The sequence below is a fragment of the Branchiostoma belcheri genome, unplaced genomic scaffold, assembly GCF_001625305.1.
Source record: "Branchiostoma belcheri isolate BF01 breed outbred unplaced genomic scaffold, Haploidv18h27 scaffold30, whole genome shotgun sequence".
NCBI lineage: Eukaryota > Metazoa > Chordata > Leptocardii > Amphioxiformes > Branchiostomatidae > Branchiostoma > Branchiostoma belcheri.
The window spans coordinates 813,215-831,910 of NW_017803910.1; the positions used below are offsets into that span (position 1 = coordinate 813,215).

Here is an 18,696-nt window from a genome sequence, read left to right on the forward strand (position 1 = left end):
CCTTCTGTATCAGCATTTACAAGTTAAATAGTTGTCCATAGGGTTATGAAGACGGTAAATAAGTCTGTGTATACTAGTAATTTCAAAATCCATTGTTTGACATGCTACCCAGCCTGGTATATTCACTTTGTTCCCTTGCTTTGTTCCTGTTAGAAAATATTTCTTGCAACATCAGAGACACTACTAGACATCAAGCTGGTGCGACCTAACTTGTTTTCAGTCATCCTAGACTATTGGACTCACCAAGGATGTTTAAAAGAGACCTCCTTGGACTCACTTAGACCCTTAACGTTGCCATGGACACATGTTAAAGGTCAGAGGTCAAGTACCTAATTACACAAACAAGATGGCGGACTTTTGTTGACATGCACCGTTAGTTCTCAAACCTCCGCTACCGACGTCGTATTCACAAGGACACACGAGGTAAGAATGGTTAGAAACCAGCACGAATTTGCAGCGATGACGCTGGTCGTAGTAAGTGTACTGTTAGGTGGTTTCTTGCGCGTAGACATATCATGATAGTTGATGATTCCACCTACGCTACGTATACCCTCCCCCTTTGTGTAACGTTACATAATTTTGAAACATATTGCAGCTATTTTCAACCCAAACAGAATATTTTCTCGACGCAGACCACGTTGGTAAAGGGGTTTGCATAATACGCATGATTTTCCCCACTAAACCTCTTTGCTTTAGTACTACGCAGATAGTGGAGATAATGTAGACTTTGACAAAGAAGTCTGCACATAGTGTGGTGTAGTTCGTTCCCAACTTGGCAGGGGGCAGCACTAACAAGCATAACTGTACTAGCATTGCGTTGGTATGAATACTAGTAGGTATATGTATTTTTCTATATGAACAATGACAATGATTCTGATATTAGTTTACTGAATCTGGATAGCTTCTTAATATTGATGATAGCCATGAAAGAAAATAACGGTATCTTTTCTACGCAGTTGTGCAGTAAGACGGGCTACAGTACATGCAAATCATGGTAGACATTCAGGTGGCCTCGCACCTGCGCACTAGGCGGTTTTTCATGCTTCTGTTGGTTGCCACTATCATCATAGGTAAGTGTGTATGTTCAATTATCACTTTTATATGCGTTTTGATTTTAAAACAATTTACTAGTAGTTAAATGGGATGAAAATAAAAAGATTTGCCTCTTCCTTGATTTTGGCTGTTGAATCGAAATTTAATAGTTTAAAAAACCATTGACTGAAAGATTGTTATTTTCTCTTCACAGTTTTGCTGACCATGCATCCGTGGTTCCTAGACAGCTGGTTCCTCCGCAGATCTCGCCCGAAGTACGGTGCGTGGGGCGCTCCAGTGATCTGGGACGACACTGTCGACTACGACAAAGCCAAACGACTCTTCCCTGAGAAAAGCGTCAACATCGGTTTAGTCACAGTCGCCATGGGAAAGAATTTTGCTTACTTGCAGGACTTTCTACAAACAGCTGAGGAACATTTCCTGCCTAATCAGAAGGTGATGTATTTTGTCTTCACCGATGGTTCTAAGAAAGTTCCAAACCTGCCGGTCAAGAAGAACCGGAAAGTCTCCGCAATTTCCTTAAACGAACTGTCACAAGGAACTCCGGTGACAAAGATGGAGGCAATCCACAATCGAGTTTTGAAACAGGAGGAAGATTTAGACTACGTATTTTGCTTGAACGTCGATTTCCAGTTTGTTGGGAAGTTTGGCGAAGAAACTCTGGGCGAGTTGGTCGGCACGCTACATCCAGGGTTCTACTGGAAAAACAGATACTCCTTCCCGTATGAAACAAATGCCGACAGTAAAGCATACGTAGCGCCGACGGAAGGGGAGATGTACTTTGCTGGGGGTCTGTTTGGAGGGAACAGAGAATCCATGCTGAGGCTAACAGACACGTGCGCCAAATACAGAGCGGAGGATAAAACAAACGGTGTTGAAGCTGCTCAGCACGACGAGGGTTATCTGAACAGGTACTTCGTAGACCACGCGCCGACAAAGATCCTCTCCCCAGAGTACTGCTACCCGAAAGACTTCTGGTACATGCCGTGGGTCAAGTATAAACGGGTCATAGCTGGTCTGATGGACGTCAGCGGCGGTCCTTATGACTTATACAGTAACACAACCAGGGTAAAGAATGGGGACAAGTAGGTATTGTACAAAGCAAGGCAAACAGAAGTGGCAGACTTCACCTCCTGAAAACAGTAACGCAACCAAGGCCAAGACTGAAAATAATAGTTTAAAAGGCAAACAGGGATGGCATACTTCACCGCCACACACAAACAGACACACTCACTCACTCACTTATACAGTAACACAACCAAGGCCGAGAAAAGAATCATTTACAATGCACACAGACACACACATACATACATACACACATGCACACATCGATACATACATCGATACATACATACATACATACATAGTATTACATACATACATACATACATACATAGCCTAGCCAAGAACAATACTATACTCCCCTGGGATGAAGTAATGAACTCAAAACTCAGCTGGAGCTGTAGTTAGATATTTATTAGTTTTTCTACAAAGGAGGAGCTTATAGGAAGAGATACACTATTGTGTCAGTTATGAAAGTTTGTGTGTGTGTGTGTGTGCGTGTGTGTGCGTGTGTGTGTGTAAATTTTACTACTCTAGATAGCTTAAACATGTGTATCTAGTTACCTGACTGCGAAAATTGAAAAGTGTTGCCATAGATAGGTTTTGTTCTTGCTTGTGTGTAATTACAATGATGAAGTATATATACATATCAGGCTTTTAAAGTACTTTTGATATTACTATTATAAAGTTTTTAATTAGTCACTGTTTTCAAACAATGTTTGAATATACTCTGTACCGGAAACTCTTCAGTGCCGTGTGACAATACTAGTAAACTCTTATTATCTTTTTTTGAGGACCTGTTTCCTTTCTTTATTTATTTAAGGCCACCTCCCATGATACTAGTAGTAGACCCAGCCTGACTGCCCAACCCAATTAGCAGAACAGCCAATGAGAGAATGGCAATAGGTTGGAAAAACCAATGAGATAGCGGTAGCATGTCCGGCAAATAGTTCCATTTTTTATGTTTTTACTTTGCATTTCTGCGTTTTGACGGAGATCGGTATTGCTTTGAGATCGGTCTAATGCTTAGGTCACATTTCCAAACCAGTGCCCAGCCGGGCTGTTTGTATGAAGGAAACTAACATTTCATATTAAGTATATACAGAAATAGTGCCCATGATTATTATTAAAAACCTTTCTGTGTTTTGTTATCTTTTATATCGTAGTTTTCGTTACCAAAAGCTGCCCGGCCGGGCCCGCCGTGTAGGAATTGTGACTTCAGCATAAATACGAATACTCCCCAAAACAATACATCTTTCGGGCTATACGAACTGCTGAGACGGTCCCTGATATTTGTTGGACCTGCGCACGACCTCTGTCATCTTTATCCCGGTGTATGTGGGACCAATCCTCCAGGGCCATTAGTTCTGCACAAACCAATAAACAAACAGCACGGTCGTCATGACAACACGCGACGTCGTCCGATTTCCCCCCACCCATCGCCACAACCCGCGGTCGTCTCTTCCGCCTCTGTCGGTACGTCTGCGGAACGAAAACCAGAACATCGGGGGTTCTCTTGTTTTTTTACGCGTGGAAGAAGCCGGACTGGTAGATGGAGACCATGGGAAGAACACTTGCTGTGTGTTTTATCCTGTTGGCTGTCTCAACTATTGGTAAGTACACATCGTTTTCGTTAGAATCGTCTGTTTGTGTACGACTCCATATGGCAAGAAAAGCTTTGATACCGGATATCAAGGAAATACGAATTTTTAATGTTCAGACATTTAAATTAGCTCTAAACTCTACTGCGTATATTCCTTGCTCTGTACATTAGTCAACCATGCCATGCATCTAGTTACACTAATCAAAATGGCGACCATTTATAGTTTTCAGAAATATTATTCGTTTATTAAAAGTGAAACGGTATCAACTGCTTCCTTCACAATTAATGGCTTTTCGTTACCAAGGATTTACGAGTTTATCCATAGCGAAGGATGATTTCTAAGACCTTTAAAAGTCGATCACTCAATTCAAGTAGCGATTTTTATATCGAGAGGCGGTTGCTGGCTATTGCCGATTCTTCCCGTATTAAAAACCCATTGAAGTACCGAAGCTCAGTTTGTAGCAACAACTATAGCAAACGGGCTATATTGCGTAGTTACAAAGTTCAAGGCGTATAAAGTTTGTATCAAGTATATGTCCAAATGTGTTTGGTTAGCCTACCAACTAGCTTAACAATCTGCCAAAAACAGTGTCTAAAACCTTTTTTTAAAGAAGAAAAAACTGCATGTTAACAGCTTGAAGAAACATACCCCGTGTGCTTTGTGGTGCTAATGCTTTTGTTTTGTTTTCTATCCTGGTGTGTGTGTAATTCGGATATTTGGGAATAGCAACATTTTTTAATTTCTTTCTAATCGCTTGACTACGGAGTGAAAAATACTTTGTTGAAGCTATAGACAGAGAATAGGAAGACGTATCGATAACTATATACAAATAAAAGTTTTTTTTGTTATCTAAAATCTAAATTCATACATACAATCGGACAGATTTGGAACAGTACTTTTTTTCTAACATTTTGCCCAAGAGTCTCACCGACACTGAATCCTTAAACCAGAGTCCTTAAGTGAACAGCATAGGGACAATCTACCTTATCCACATCCTGTTGATATATTCGTCGAAAAAGATGTCGTAATAGTTGTGATAATAACAACAAACAAATGAGTGTTAGTTTTGGCTAGATGCAGACGATTAGAACACACGCGTACAAAGTACAAAACTTCAGTTTTTACCATCAGCTTGGTTTGTAGTTGCGATATGATTTGTACTATTCTCTTGAAAAACATGGACTCAAGAGTCGGTCCCCTTTCCCCCACATATCCAGCCGCTGACTCAACATGTCCCAATGTTTTAGAGATTACCTAGATTTTAATCACAGTTCTCTCAAGCCGGCACCACCAATAAAGCAGGATCAACACATTTCCTTATCACCGTGGCTATAATTAATTTTATCTCCAGATACCCGGGCTCTGTCCCAGCCGGTGGGGCATTCGATGGAAAATTCCCCATCTCAGTAATCCATATCGATTTTCAGCATACCAACTCTTCAAGAGGCTCTGCATTCTCATTCCTTCGGTGACACGTTACACTATAACTGTATCCCCGGTCCTGGAATGCTAAGATATGAGGAGAGATTTGAAACAATTTAAGTATTTTATCGCACCACGCGTGCTATATACCCTCACACAAAGAACTACATATCACAACATTAAGCCACTTTAGATGAAGTTCTAGTCGAATACAGGCGGTTAAGAGGTCGTGTGAATGACTGTGTTGAACAAGGCACGCTGTTTGTCCAACTCCTCTATTACACACCATTACGAAGGCAATCCTATCGCAGAGCACACAGAGTTGCCGGGCAGGCGATGGTATGCTGGATTACCGCAGGTCGGACAGGCAGGTGCGCCGCGGAACGGCTTTAGTCACATTCACGACGGCTCCAATTGTAATGTCTGTTACATTTCCTGTGACCAATGACATGGCTTGGGCTGTATTAACTAGGTTTACACGTCTATATTGCCTATATAGTTCAACGGCAGTGTCAATTACATCACATTTCATTGGTGTCAAGCGAAGAGAATTGCCTGCCTTGCTCTTAACGATGACTACGTTATTCCCAAAGCTTGCAAGACAGCAGTAACCATCTCCCACTCTCATTTTAGTAAAATACCGTAGGATTTTGCACGTTAGACACATCATAGTAAGATAGGGCCAAATAGAACATAAACAAAGATAAGGTGTAGCGGTCGGATTGCTTTGAAGATCTGCAATGTTAGCAAAAGCTAATACCACACTCCGGTCACCCTTTACTCTACATTTCACTCGTCGCAGAAAGTGTTGTATGAAGTAAATGAGGTTATTATTATAACGGCATATTGATACAGTAGCAGCAAACAATGTTTGTAAGCTTGGCCAGAGAGTTCTAAACGAAAAAGTAGAGTGGTCGATTGAAAAAGGCACTATAATTACTAGTTTGACGCTATACGTACATGCTAATTTTCATTGTTTACCCAAGACGATCGACTATAAGAGACATGTTTGATACTGTACTATGTAATGATGATTCTCAGCTTAGACCACAGACTAGGATCCTAATCGGTTAAATCCATTTCCCTTCAACACGACCACAAAGCGGAATAAATTAATATTGCTCTCGTTGCTGCCCAATGGAAATGTTAATCGGCAATTGATTGTTTTATTTTTGATGTAAACAAGGATAAAGGTCTCCTGTAGACACGGTATTTACTCCAGTGTACACTATGATAACACCTGGGTCCCAGGGACAGCTGGCAAAAATGAGGGTCATATAAACAGTGCAATTTATTATACTTTACTGTCTCACTACTAACTTTATATATGAACTGCACTTCAGACATTTTTCAGGTTGTGATAGATTAGATTACATTGTTATGATTGTTGTAGGTTAACCTAATGATTATACGTTGTTATGATGCAAACATTGAGTCTAGCATATTTTATTGCCATGATTGATTTTGTTACAGTCGACTTTGATGATGATTGTTTCTCCCATTATAAGAAATATTTGGTTTCACAAACTAGTCTCCGCCCAGTCCTGTGACTTTGAGACGGATTTCTGCGGATGGACACAGGCAACAGATGACCAGATAGACTGGCTCATTACACAAGGACCAACCGCTGCAAGACAGTTCGCACAAGATTTTGGCAGACCCGAGCTTGGGACTGGACCTATCGTGGACCACACCTTCGGAAATGATAGTAAGTTGGTTCCGTCCAGCGTTCCTAACACGCCGTGTTCTTGGAGTAATGTTGTAGTCAACAGTTCCTCATTCTATATTGTTAAAGTTACTACGAGATAAAGTACGTCGATAGCTGTATACATTGATTCTTGCCATGCAGCAGGGGATTCCAATGTGTATATTACAGTCAATTAATAATATGTTACAGTTGGAGGCTATGCAACAATCATGCACACTGGTCACGTGGACGGAGACAGGGCTCGGTTGGTCAGTCAGGAGTTCAATAATGACCTGGTGCTGCAGTTCTGGTACCATCTGTACGGAAATGACATCTTTCTTCATGTATACCTCGAGAAGGGAGGGACCATGAGCCCCATCTTTCAAACCTATGCGAGGGCCTCCAATGATGACACGTGGAAACAAGTCATTTTGTCAGTGACGGAGTCAGGACCGTACAAGGTATACATTGTCCCTTGCTTCCACTTAATCGATAATCTTCGCAATTGACGTCAATTATATTGTACAAAGAATCTTTGATTCCATGTCGTGCCATTTAAGACATTTTTGTTTTGTTGCAATCGATTAATGTGAGTTTATTCACATAGTATAAAGTGCGTTTGTCATTTTTCCTCTCTAAGATATCTATTGATGCGTATCAATATGATTTATCAATGTATTTACAGATTGTATTTGAGACGGGACGAGATGGTAGCTTCCGTTGCCAGGCAGCCATTGATGACGTGACCATCGTATTGTGCGGTGGTGGTAGGTTGACAGCCTGTAACTAGGATGTTTTTGTAACTTTCAAACTTTATGCGCATGTGAAAACCAAATCTCCAAGAAAATACCTTTTTTTTCATATGACACAGATAGCAACAGGCTTCCACCTAATGTTGTATATAAGATACTAATTCAACGGCTGGATGTTTACCATTCCTCTTCTTTCTTTAGTTTGTGAGATCCCGCCAGCTCCTCAACTTGCCTGTAACTTCGATCGTGACTTGTGTGGCTTTCAACAGGACACCAACGACAATATAGACTGGACCAAACACAACCATGCCACACCCAACCGTCTATATGCCGTACAAAACAGCGTGGAGAGTGCAAAAACCGGACCGTTCCATGACCACACACTGGGCCAATATCATGCTGGTAATTGTAGACCCAAATACAACTTGTTATGGCCTTCAAAATGTCTAATAGTAGTGCCTTTCCGAGAGCAGAATAAGCACAAGAAGTTATTACGAACTGTATAGATTCAGGAGTTACTTCCGGAACGGAAGTATTGCTTTGAGCGGAGTTGGTTAGTGGAAAATTGTATGTTTGGGTTCCGAAGTGAGTGGGCGGAGATTGGGTTTTACTTGATTGACAGGGGTTTGACCCGGTATGCCCTAGACCCTGGGATCAAAGTCGCCGGGAGTGTACAAAACATAAAACGTTATAATAGCGGAGTATTTTGTCTTGTTTTTTTGTTTAATATACAGACGTTTGAAGTCTCTGATCTCTAGTTATATCAGTGGTAACATTCCGTTTCTCTGATGTTCCAGGATACTACATGTACATAGAGTCCTCCACCCCGGCACAGACAGGTGACGTGGCCAGGCTGTTCTCTCCGGAGACCAGCGGACCGTGTCTGGAGTTTTACTTCCACATGTTCGGACAGCAGATGGGTAAATATCACTATTAACGTAGTTGCCCAAACAACAAATTAGCATAGAATTCTGTTTTGAATGCGATTTGAGTTGTACGAGTTAACCCTTTACAGCTAAAAAAACGTCGATTCTCGTATGAATACGCACGTGTGGGATATGTGTCCGCAAGTCTTTTTTGTCAACCATGGGTGTTCTTGTTCTGCATGCCCCAGGCACCCTCCAGGTGTACACCCGGCTGTCGGGAAGTACAGACATGCAGCTGCAGTGGGAGCTGAGCGGGGACAGGGGTGACACCTGGAACAGGGCAGTCATCAACCACAACATCACTGACAACTACCAGGTTAGTCATCAACCACAACATCACTGACAACTATCAGGTTAGTCATCAACCATAACATCACTGACAACTATCAGGTTAGTCATCAACCACAACATCACTGACAACTATCAGGTTAGTCCTGAAAATGCCAGGTGTAGATGGAAAATCGTGAGTATTACCATGTCCATGTACAAGTAACATGCACAGATAACTATCAGTTTGATCAATGACAATGTCATCTTCCAGGCAGCCAATGATGATAAAAAAATCACGTCAAACCCCGTTAAACAAATATCTAATCTACTATTATTTGATGTTGTTACCAGGTCATATTTCATGGAGACATTGGTGGATTTCTCAGTGACATAGCCATTGATGACGTCACAACCTGGAATGAAACGTGTGAAGGTGAGTGTTCTGATAAAATATATTTTCAAACATTTGATAACATTTTTATGATAATACTCGTACCTGTATCTTTCACGCCTAACCATATCACATCTAACTATTGGCGTTGTTTAAAGCTTTCTAGTGACGATGCCCCTACTGTTGTTGGTGGCAATGGTCATGAGTTTACCTCTATGATAGTTTTTGGTCGGAAACAACACCTCAATCCTTGGTCATGACTTGTTTTTTTTTTTTTTTTTTTTTTTTTCTTTGGGGAAAAGATAAAACCAACCTGGTGTAAAACCAATGGTTGTATAAGTGCAAATAAACGTGTTTTGATTGACTTTGTATTGCGTTGTCTTCCTACAACAGCGTTTGGAGGCTGGGGAGACTGGGGAAACTGGACCGACTGCACAGCAACCTGCGGCCGAGGGGTACAAAACAGAACCCGGTACTGCGACAGCCCGCCGCCGCCTTACGGCTTCACATGTGCAGTGGGAGACGACGACGGTGACATGGCGGACACAGAACAGCAGGAGTGTAACAAACAACCCTGTCCGGGTACGATGTTTACTAATAGTCTTATCCAGGCTTATGCTCACTCCGTAATGTAATTAATTTTCTGCGATTCATGCACAGCAAATAAACTTGTTGCTAACATGTCAGCTAAAAATAATCTAAGCAACAATTCTGGTGCTATTTGTCAATTTTTTTCTGGCGTATAAAGTAATCAAGCCTGCACGAATGGCGCTTAAAGTATTAATAACAGTTGAGCGTCCCCGCTTTGAATAAAGCAATTAACGTGGGTATAATATTTACTACCTTGTTCAATAAAGGTGAGTAAGTACTCTGTTTCATAGTAACACTTTGTAACCATTGGTAAAGAAAAAATGCCAAGGTTTGACCTGGTTAGGGTAAGTCCATTGCAGCATTGTTGGATGTGGGTCAATAGTTTTTGAGCTTTCATGATCATCTTTGATTAATTGTAACCTTTTACTTTAAGTAGTTTACTTAACTTTGCATGTTTAATTGAACGCATTTGATGTGAAAACGTGTAAGGTTTAGATAGTTTTTCATAACTTGACGTCAGACGTACGCAACAAGTGATACAGTAATCATTTTCTTCTATTCAGCACATTCGACATTTCAACAGCATGCTCATGTGATTAGTATGCGCATTTGCCGCAAAATACTTAAATAAATATTAATGATGTCATATATAATATCAGGTTTAATATTGTGATGTCAATTCCGTAACATTTCCGTATGCATGATATTTCATTCACAGTACATTATTGAAAACTGTCAAAGTAGATTTCCCATAAATGCACCCTATGCCGGCTAACAGTGTAGCTCTTTTTCCCAGTTGACGGTGGTTGGGGCCCGTGGCAGGCGGCAGGAGACTGTAACGTGACGTGTGGCCGGGGTAGTCAGCCTGTAGACCGGCAGTGTGACAGTCCGGCTCCTCAGGACGGCGGGAGTCCGTGTGCGGGACCCAGTACGGACACACAGAGCTGTGATAACGGACCGTGCCCGAGTAAGTACATTACAGAATTTAGAATATATTACCGACTCAAGATGGTGTGTTAAATTTCACTACTATGCGATCCACTTGTCTGAAATGCCTTCGATGGCTTCTAATGCACCCGCTTCAGTATAGTAACAGCATCATCACCGAATAATAGTCTATTTGTGACAATAAAATCATGTATGATAATTGATTTGTTTTTGAAATAGAATGTGGAAAATTCTGTTTAAAGAATGTATCTATGGTGCACAGACAAACTGTAAAGATCTTTACCATTGTCATTAGCTTGTTAAGGCAGAAATTATTGTGAAAAGTGATCGTTCATGACTGGTATATGCAAGTTTAATGCATGAAATGACAATATATTTTGAAATTGTATATAGTTGACGGTGAATGGGGTCAATGGAGCGGATTCAGTGCGTGTAACGTCACCTGTGGTGGAGGAGTACGGCTGAGAACCAGGCTGTGTGACAACCCCCCTCCCCAACATGGCGGTGACAACTGTGTTGGAGACGACGACGGTGACGGCGCTGATACGCATGTTGTGATCTGTAATAGAAACCAGTGTCCAGGTACGAACTGTGTTAACGTAACTGACAAGTACAAGCATAACAAGTTATACTTATGTTTTGACTTTATCTCTTCTTTGTCGCGTTGGCAAATTAAGGTCTAACGTAACGCGTTAGTTATATATCATCAACAAACGGGTATAGAACCACACCAGTTTTTCCTAGCCTCCTTCGCAGACTTGTTGAGCGGCGGCGTTATTTTTTTCAGTGAGCGACGCCAGTTACTAGTATTTTATTCTTCTCTCCGCGGCAAAATTCCCTCGGCGGAAAAATCGTCCCTCAGTGGAATACTAGTAACTCGCGTCGCTCACCGAAAAAAATAACGCCGTCGCTCAACAAGTCTGCGGAGGAGGCTAAGTTTTTCCAGGGACACAAAGAAAATACAGCAACGTATAAAGGCTGTACGTTAACGTGGCTATGACGTCAGTATTGCACGCCATGATGATGATGATTGTCCACCATGTTGGGCGGTTAAACTTTAACGTTTTGCAGTCAATTTGAATATGTGTGTGTACACTGCAGCTGCGTAATCATACACAACACCATACATATGCAAATTTACAGTTATGTTCTCTCTTGTGACAGTTGACGGCGGATGGAGCCAGTGGTTGCCATGGGAGACGTGTAGTCAGTCCTGTGGCGGAGGGACACAGAGGAGAGTGCGGACGTGCACAGAGCCCGCTCCGCAGTACAACGGCAACTTTTGTCAAGGCGACACGGACGCCGATGGAACAGATGAAGAGTTCCAACCCTGTCAGCCACAGACGTGCCCAGGTTTGTTTGTTTGTTTGTCTGCTTGTTTATGTTCTCGTTCTTGTATTAAGGCACGCTGTGGTAGTTTTTTTTGTAAATCTCTGATGAATGAATGACGAGACAAAAATTGTCACCTTTTTGTCCATTTGTTCTTTCAACATGGTATCTAGAATTGTATGTATAACATTTGATTACTACTAACCACATCTTGTACCTTAAACATAAAGTCAAAGAAATACCTTCTATTTTCTGAATGTGATGCTTGTCAGGCCTAAGGCATGAGATGGGATCTTTATGCCTTTAAACACTTTGATTGAAAAAATCGCAGTATCGTTCTTTACCTTGGTGCTAAGAAAATGAAATTAACCGAAAGTGGTACAATTGTTGTTTTTTTTTTTTTTGTCTTTGATGACAGTTGACGGAGGCTGGGGAGTCTGGACATCCTACGGTGCCTGCAGCGCCACGTGCGGGGCCGGGGTGGAGACCAGGTCCCGGCGGTGTGACAGCCCTGCTCCGTCCGCCGGAGGGAAGCACTGCCCTGGCGACCTGGACGGGAACGGGCTGGAGGAGGAAACACGGGCGTGCCACGCAGGGACTCCATGTCCGGGTGAGTACTAGTATATGAATATCTTCGGGACAAGCCTGGGCGCGATGCCCCATAGAGGGTCTTGCCCAGTATTCATAGGATAGGAACCCGCTTTGACAATTTTGTGATCGTTGGGTACTACAGACATGTCATGACTATCAATGATGATAATTATGATGACTATCAATATGATGTTTCATTTTGTCATTTGCTTGCAGTGGATGGACAGTGGGGACAATGGTATGAAATCACCGATTGTAACGTCACCTGTGGCGGAGGGATGTTAGTAAGGGAGAGGTTGTGCGACACCCCATCACCGCAGCACGGTGGAAATCCCTGCGCAGGAGACAGTGATGGAGACGGAATAGAAACCGGATATGACGTCTGCAAGACAGGACGATGCCCAGGTATGTTACATCACACTTCCGGTTTAAGTTCGTGTTTCATACCATATAAAGATCAAAACAGCAAAGTACCTTCATTCAGATAAATGACTCCATATAAGCCAGATGGATTTGACAGACATAAACTCTCAACAGCAACTAGATTACCTTGTCTGATATGCAAATAACAACAGGAAATCGTTGACAAGTGAACAATGTCACACTTCTGGTCTAATTCTGTAGAAACATTGCCTACAAGATAAATGATTCTTTCTTTGTACTTAACTTGGCTTACTCGCGACACAGTCGAGTAAAGTTGTTGGGCATCATTCGTATAGTTAGTATATTTAAGTACATTTGTTAGTTCCAAACGTAGTATCCAAATTTTTACCCATCATTGATTCAAATCACGGGCGACTGAAGTGAACAACTTGCACATGCTGGCATAAAATCACTGTTATCTAACCTTAGAAATGAGCATTCAATGTACTTCATTGTTCAAAGCTTGTAATGTTGTGTACATATACGTAACAATACAGTAATCTACGTTTGGGACTTCATTCTTAACACTGCAGCAGCGACACCTAGCTGCAATGCGAAGTCTAACCAATCAGTATTGCCCTGAGGAAGGTGATAGACGGTCACCAAAAAGTCGGTCCTGTAAAATACTTGAATAAAAAAAGACATTGTTACACAGACAACAGTAATAACCAACCTGATGAAACTATTCACGGGAGTCACAGAACTTACTAACTCATTGTCCTGTTTCTTTCACACAGATCTAACACAGACTGGAGTGCGTTCGCTACGCTCACTCGGTGGTTTATTCGGCTCTGTAAAATACTTGATTGTTCAAGTTGTTACACAGGCAGCAGTAATCAACCAACCCGATGAAACTATTCACGGTAGATACTAATCCATTGCTTTGTTCTTTCTAACCCAGACTGGGGTGCGTGGGGGTCCTGGTCGGCCTGCACTGCGTCCTGCGGCCCGGGAGACCGGGAGCGGGCCCGGCAGTGTGACACGGCGGGGGCCGAGCCGGGCGCCACCTGCCCGGGGGACGACATCGGGGTCGGTGTGGACACGGAGGAGGAACCGTGCAACAACGGACCCTGTCCTGGTAAAGATTAGGCTTATTCATGGTCCTTATTTGCAAAATCATGCCCGAAGACTAATTGCTTGTGTCAGGAAGTAAGGTGTCTGATCAACTTATACTGCCACTGCGTTATCTTTGCTATCATAAGGTTTGATTTTTAAAAAATTAAAATAGAAATAAAAATTAAGGCAGTGGATACTGAATTGTCCGACAAAATGAGAGGATTACTCTTAGACTTTTAGGCACTAACTTTTCCTTTTTCATATTTTAGATTTGTTAACATCGTTGAAATTGGAGATTTTTGTAAGGAAATGAAGTACTTATAGAAAATTTGTTTTCGTTGTTTTTTTATTAGAGGGTGAAGGCTGTGGCACGTCTGGATGTCCAGAACCAGGTAAGGGTGAAACTAATCTGTATATTTCTTTCCAGCCTTTCATACCATATATGCTTTAACATTTATTCAACATATACTAGGTAACATTTAACAGTTTGCACTGAAGTGTAATGTTAGAATATATGCTTTCTATATATAAAATAACGATAACCAAATGAAAAATCATTGACCTTTTCTAACGCCAGGAATCTCAGCTGGGCAGACCCAAGAGAACGGTGAGAAATCTGACAACACTGCAGTACTGGCAGGCGCCGCATGTGGCGGGATTGGCGTGCTACTGATCGCCGTCGGACTGGGATTCCTCATCTACAAGAAGAAGCAGGACTCTAAGATCAGACCATCTGCCGGACGTCCGAGAACAGCGTCATCTGCGTGGTCTAATGGATAAACGGAAGGCGTTTCGGCACCGAGGACAGTGTCATAGATATTGTGACCATCTCACCGTTGTAGTTAAAATGGTTAAAGGTATATAATTGGTTCTCAGGATTTGTTCAGAAGTGTAAAAGACAATTGGGGTCGTAGGTGAAGATAAACAAAGACTTGTTGAAACATTTTCTTGGCATGTAAATGAGCATGTTGTGCGAATTGTAACTTTATTTCATTCCATATTCATTTGACATTCATTTCATGTCATTTAATTTCATTCCATACCATATTATTTCATTCCATTTCTTTTCATTCCATGTCATTTAATACTATACCATATTATTTCATTCCATGTTATTTCATATCATATCATATCATATCATATCATATATCATTTCATTTCACAGTCATTTAATTTCATTCCATATCGTACCATATTATTCCATTTCATTTCATTCTATGTCATTTCACTTCATAAGGGTCTACCATATTTTATTTCATTCCATCTAATTTGATTTGCAAACGTCACTGTGCATTATTTTAAGGAAAACAGGAGTTAAAAGTCGAGGTCCGCAACAGAGGATAGATGGTTATCAAGACATCATATATTATATCACATGGTCTTTACCGATGAAGTCAATATCAAAATCATATTTGGTTGAAATCAACATCAATACACATGCACTCAGTGATTCTAAATTCTGACACGTGGGTACATCCCCCCTCCCTTAAAAAAACAACTATCCATTCTTTCTGAGGTTACCTTGACATTTTTATTCGATAAGAATCGACCACAAATTTCCATCTCTAAGCTACCTCTGTTAAACACAGTAAACAACCCTGGTTCTGAAAGCCGCTTGTTTTGCCGTGTGGTGACTTTGTTTACCGGATGTGGGGAGACAAGGCTCTTTAAAACAATATATTCTAGGTTAGCGGAGCAAATATTGTGGTTATAAATGAGTCGGTTATCGCGTTGATTATGTACATTCCTGATGGACATGTAGTGTGCTGAGACAACAACACGTTTGTGGGGATTACACACTTAATCCACATCCTTGTTTGCTGTGAGACAATCTCAGGGTGCAGTACGTACGCAGGGCTTGGAAAACCTTTTTATGTATACATGCACATTCAAAATTACCTGCACCTGACACGTTTTAAAACTACTAAATTTTCTTTGCCTTGCCGTAATTAACAAAATTGAAGGTTTTGAAAAAAAGGTTCCTAGTAGCACCATTATATTTGGTCAACATCCCTGATGATTTCGTTGATGCTACTTTGAAGAATGGAAGTCTGGGGCTTATCATGGCCCAGTGCAGGTAGACATCAGATATACTTGTACAGACCCAACATTGATTGAGTTGACGTGCATACACAGGTGGTATTTCGAGCCCTGAGTACGTCATGTTAAGCTAGTGTGAACAACTTAGAATTCAAAAGCACATCGCAAGATAAGTATGTACTTAGAAACAGCGTAAATTTAAACTGGGTGCTCTAAATAAATGCATACTTACATTGTAATATGCTTACTTACATCTGATATCGATAGAAATGTAAACATAAATGGAGAAATGTATGAGAAGTTTGGACTGTAAAGGTTTTATGAAAATTGCTGTTTCAACATTTTGCAGAGTGTTTTGTCACTTTTTGTGCAGTTGTTCTTGGTTTCATGATTTTTGTATTATTACTGTTAACTTTGTTCTATTACAATATTCGATAAATCGTACTTTGTGTGTTTTTTTTATTTCGAGTGAAAAAAAAGTAGTCTAGTTGTGAATTTCTACATGACAGTAGTTTTCAACTATCTCTTGCAATATATAGAAAACGGCAAATATAATATAAAAGACTATATATTAGGTAAAATGATTTTGCAATTATTTTAAGTATCAAAGAGGGATCTCTTGGGTCTATGTAAAACTGCATTGGTGTCAAGACTTTAATCTGTTTATATACTGTCAGAGCCAGATCTGCAGTACCAACCCAGATCGCTACGATATTATTTTACCGAGACTGGTCATCATTGGTCGTCTTAATTTGGATTATCAGCTTTAAATTAAGATAGACAGCCTGACAGGGCCGTTTTGCACACCTGTGTAAAAACAAGTTTGGCGTGGTCCATCCAAGATGGCGCTTTCGTACCACCGGAATACTCTGGGCTGATTTTTTAAAACAAATTTTTGGGTCCTTTTTACTAAAATTTTAGAGTTTTCGTCGTTAGAATGTTATAATTAAGTGTGCAGCAGAATGTTTGGGAGTTTTCGCTGTGGATTTGTGCCGTTCTGGTGATGTTTTGAAGAGAAAATGCGGATTTCCCGACCTGGCGAATTTTGGAGAAGACAAAATGGCGAGACAGTTGGGAAGAGTAGCGTGGTATGGAGACGACTTCGCTTATTGTTGCAGGTAAGCCAGCAAATTGTTTGGCTGACATTCTTCCCTACTACGGCTAGCAACTATAGTACGAACATTTCAAGTTATAGTCCGTAAGAAATGGCAAAGTTCTGTATTAGAGAGCGACCGTTCCTAATTTAAGACATGCTTTAAAAAAGTTTATCAAGTTGCCGCGTTTTCAACAACATTTTCAATGTGCGGTGCGCTTGTAGATTATAGAATATATGTGCATGTCTCTCTTGTCAATTGTTCAGCGTTATAAGGTTATATTTGTTGAAAGAAATTGTGTATTGACCAAACATTTTTCTTCATCTCCACGTGGTTCTAAATGGAATGTGCACGTGTACATAATTAAATATTTTGGATATTCCCGCCAAAAACTCGCATAAACAAATGGGGTCCACAAAGCTCGAACTTAAGGCGCCGAAATGTATAATGGATCATTTTACAGTTTGTTCGTTTCAATTTTAGTCTGTTTTTAAGTTGAAGGGGTTTGGTTTTTTATTGCTGTTGCTATCCTCGTTTTTATGGTCATTACGTACCGTTTTCGTCGAGGTATTTGTTTTAAAGTGAGGAAATTTAAGGGGGCCCGCATACCCTTTTCCGTAGAGCGTAATGGGCCGTTTTAATTCTACGTAGAGCGTAGCAGCAGAACAAAAGGAGTAGATACAGGTATTATTTATATTGTCTGTCAAAAAATTGCTCGTAATTTCGTTATGGATCTTGTCTCCTTGTGCGCCACTTACCCTGTACCCCAATCATGTAGTTTCAGACATCACATCCGCACAACATAACTTTTTCTTACCTCCAAAAGATCTACATCTATAGTTGGTAAGACTTGTTCAGTGTAATTATGGAAGTTTCTCCAATGTATTTCTATTTCTCCTTTTCATAGAATACACTATTTCTTTTCATAGAATCCTGTAGTGAGCTGTGCTCTGAGGGTCAGCAACCTGTGCAGGTGTTCAGTACTGATGCGATGAGACGTGTGATAGCAGAGGCACCAGGTGATCGGATACATGCAGAAGTATTGGGGCAGGTGAGAAAAATCTGAATTCTGCATTTTACCTACAACTATTTGGTATTATTTGAGGCAAGTGTGTAACTTGTATTGTCTGTATAGTTAGGTGGCTGCTGACTGATGCAGTAGTGGGGACTCCTGTCTGAACCTGACAAGACAGATTGGACCAGACCAGATGATTTGAAGACCCAAGAGGAATATCAGGTGAGAAAAATCCCAATTCTGGATTTTACCTACCATGTACTTAGTATTACTTGAGGCAAGTGTGTAACTTGTAATGTCTGTATAGTTAGGTGGCTGCTGGCTGATGCAGTAGTGGGGACTCCTGTCTGAACCCGACAAGACAGATTGGACCAGACCAGATGATTTGAAGACCCAAGAGGAATATCAGGTGAAAAAAGTCCCAATTCTGGATTTTACCTAC

The 18,696-nt window shown here is 41.0% G+C and overlaps 1 protein-coding gene across 1 annotated transcript; it reads left to right on the plus strand.

Annotated features, from left to right (window-relative positions):
• The first annotated feature begins 942 nt into the window (after positions 1–942).
• LOC109474103 lies at positions 943–15,154 on the plus strand. The gene is made up of 18 exons (XM_019774314.1): positions 943–1,070; positions 1,247–2,138; positions 6,650–6,849; positions 7,039–7,289; positions 7,514–7,595; positions 7,782–7,982; positions 8,378–8,500; positions 8,695–8,822; positions 9,128–9,209; positions 9,561–9,749; positions 10,555–10,725; positions 11,100–11,288; positions 11,871–12,059; positions 12,454–12,645; positions 12,843–13,031; positions 13,951–14,127; positions 14,459–14,497; positions 14,683–15,154. Exons 1-18 carry the CDS (start codon positions 983–985, stop codon positions 14,883–14,885), a joined length of 3,585 nt encoding a protein of 1,194 aa, XP_019629873.1. The 5' UTR covers positions 943–982; the 3' UTR covers positions 14,886–15,154.
• The last annotated feature ends 3,542 nt before the right edge of the window (positions 15,155–18,696 follow it).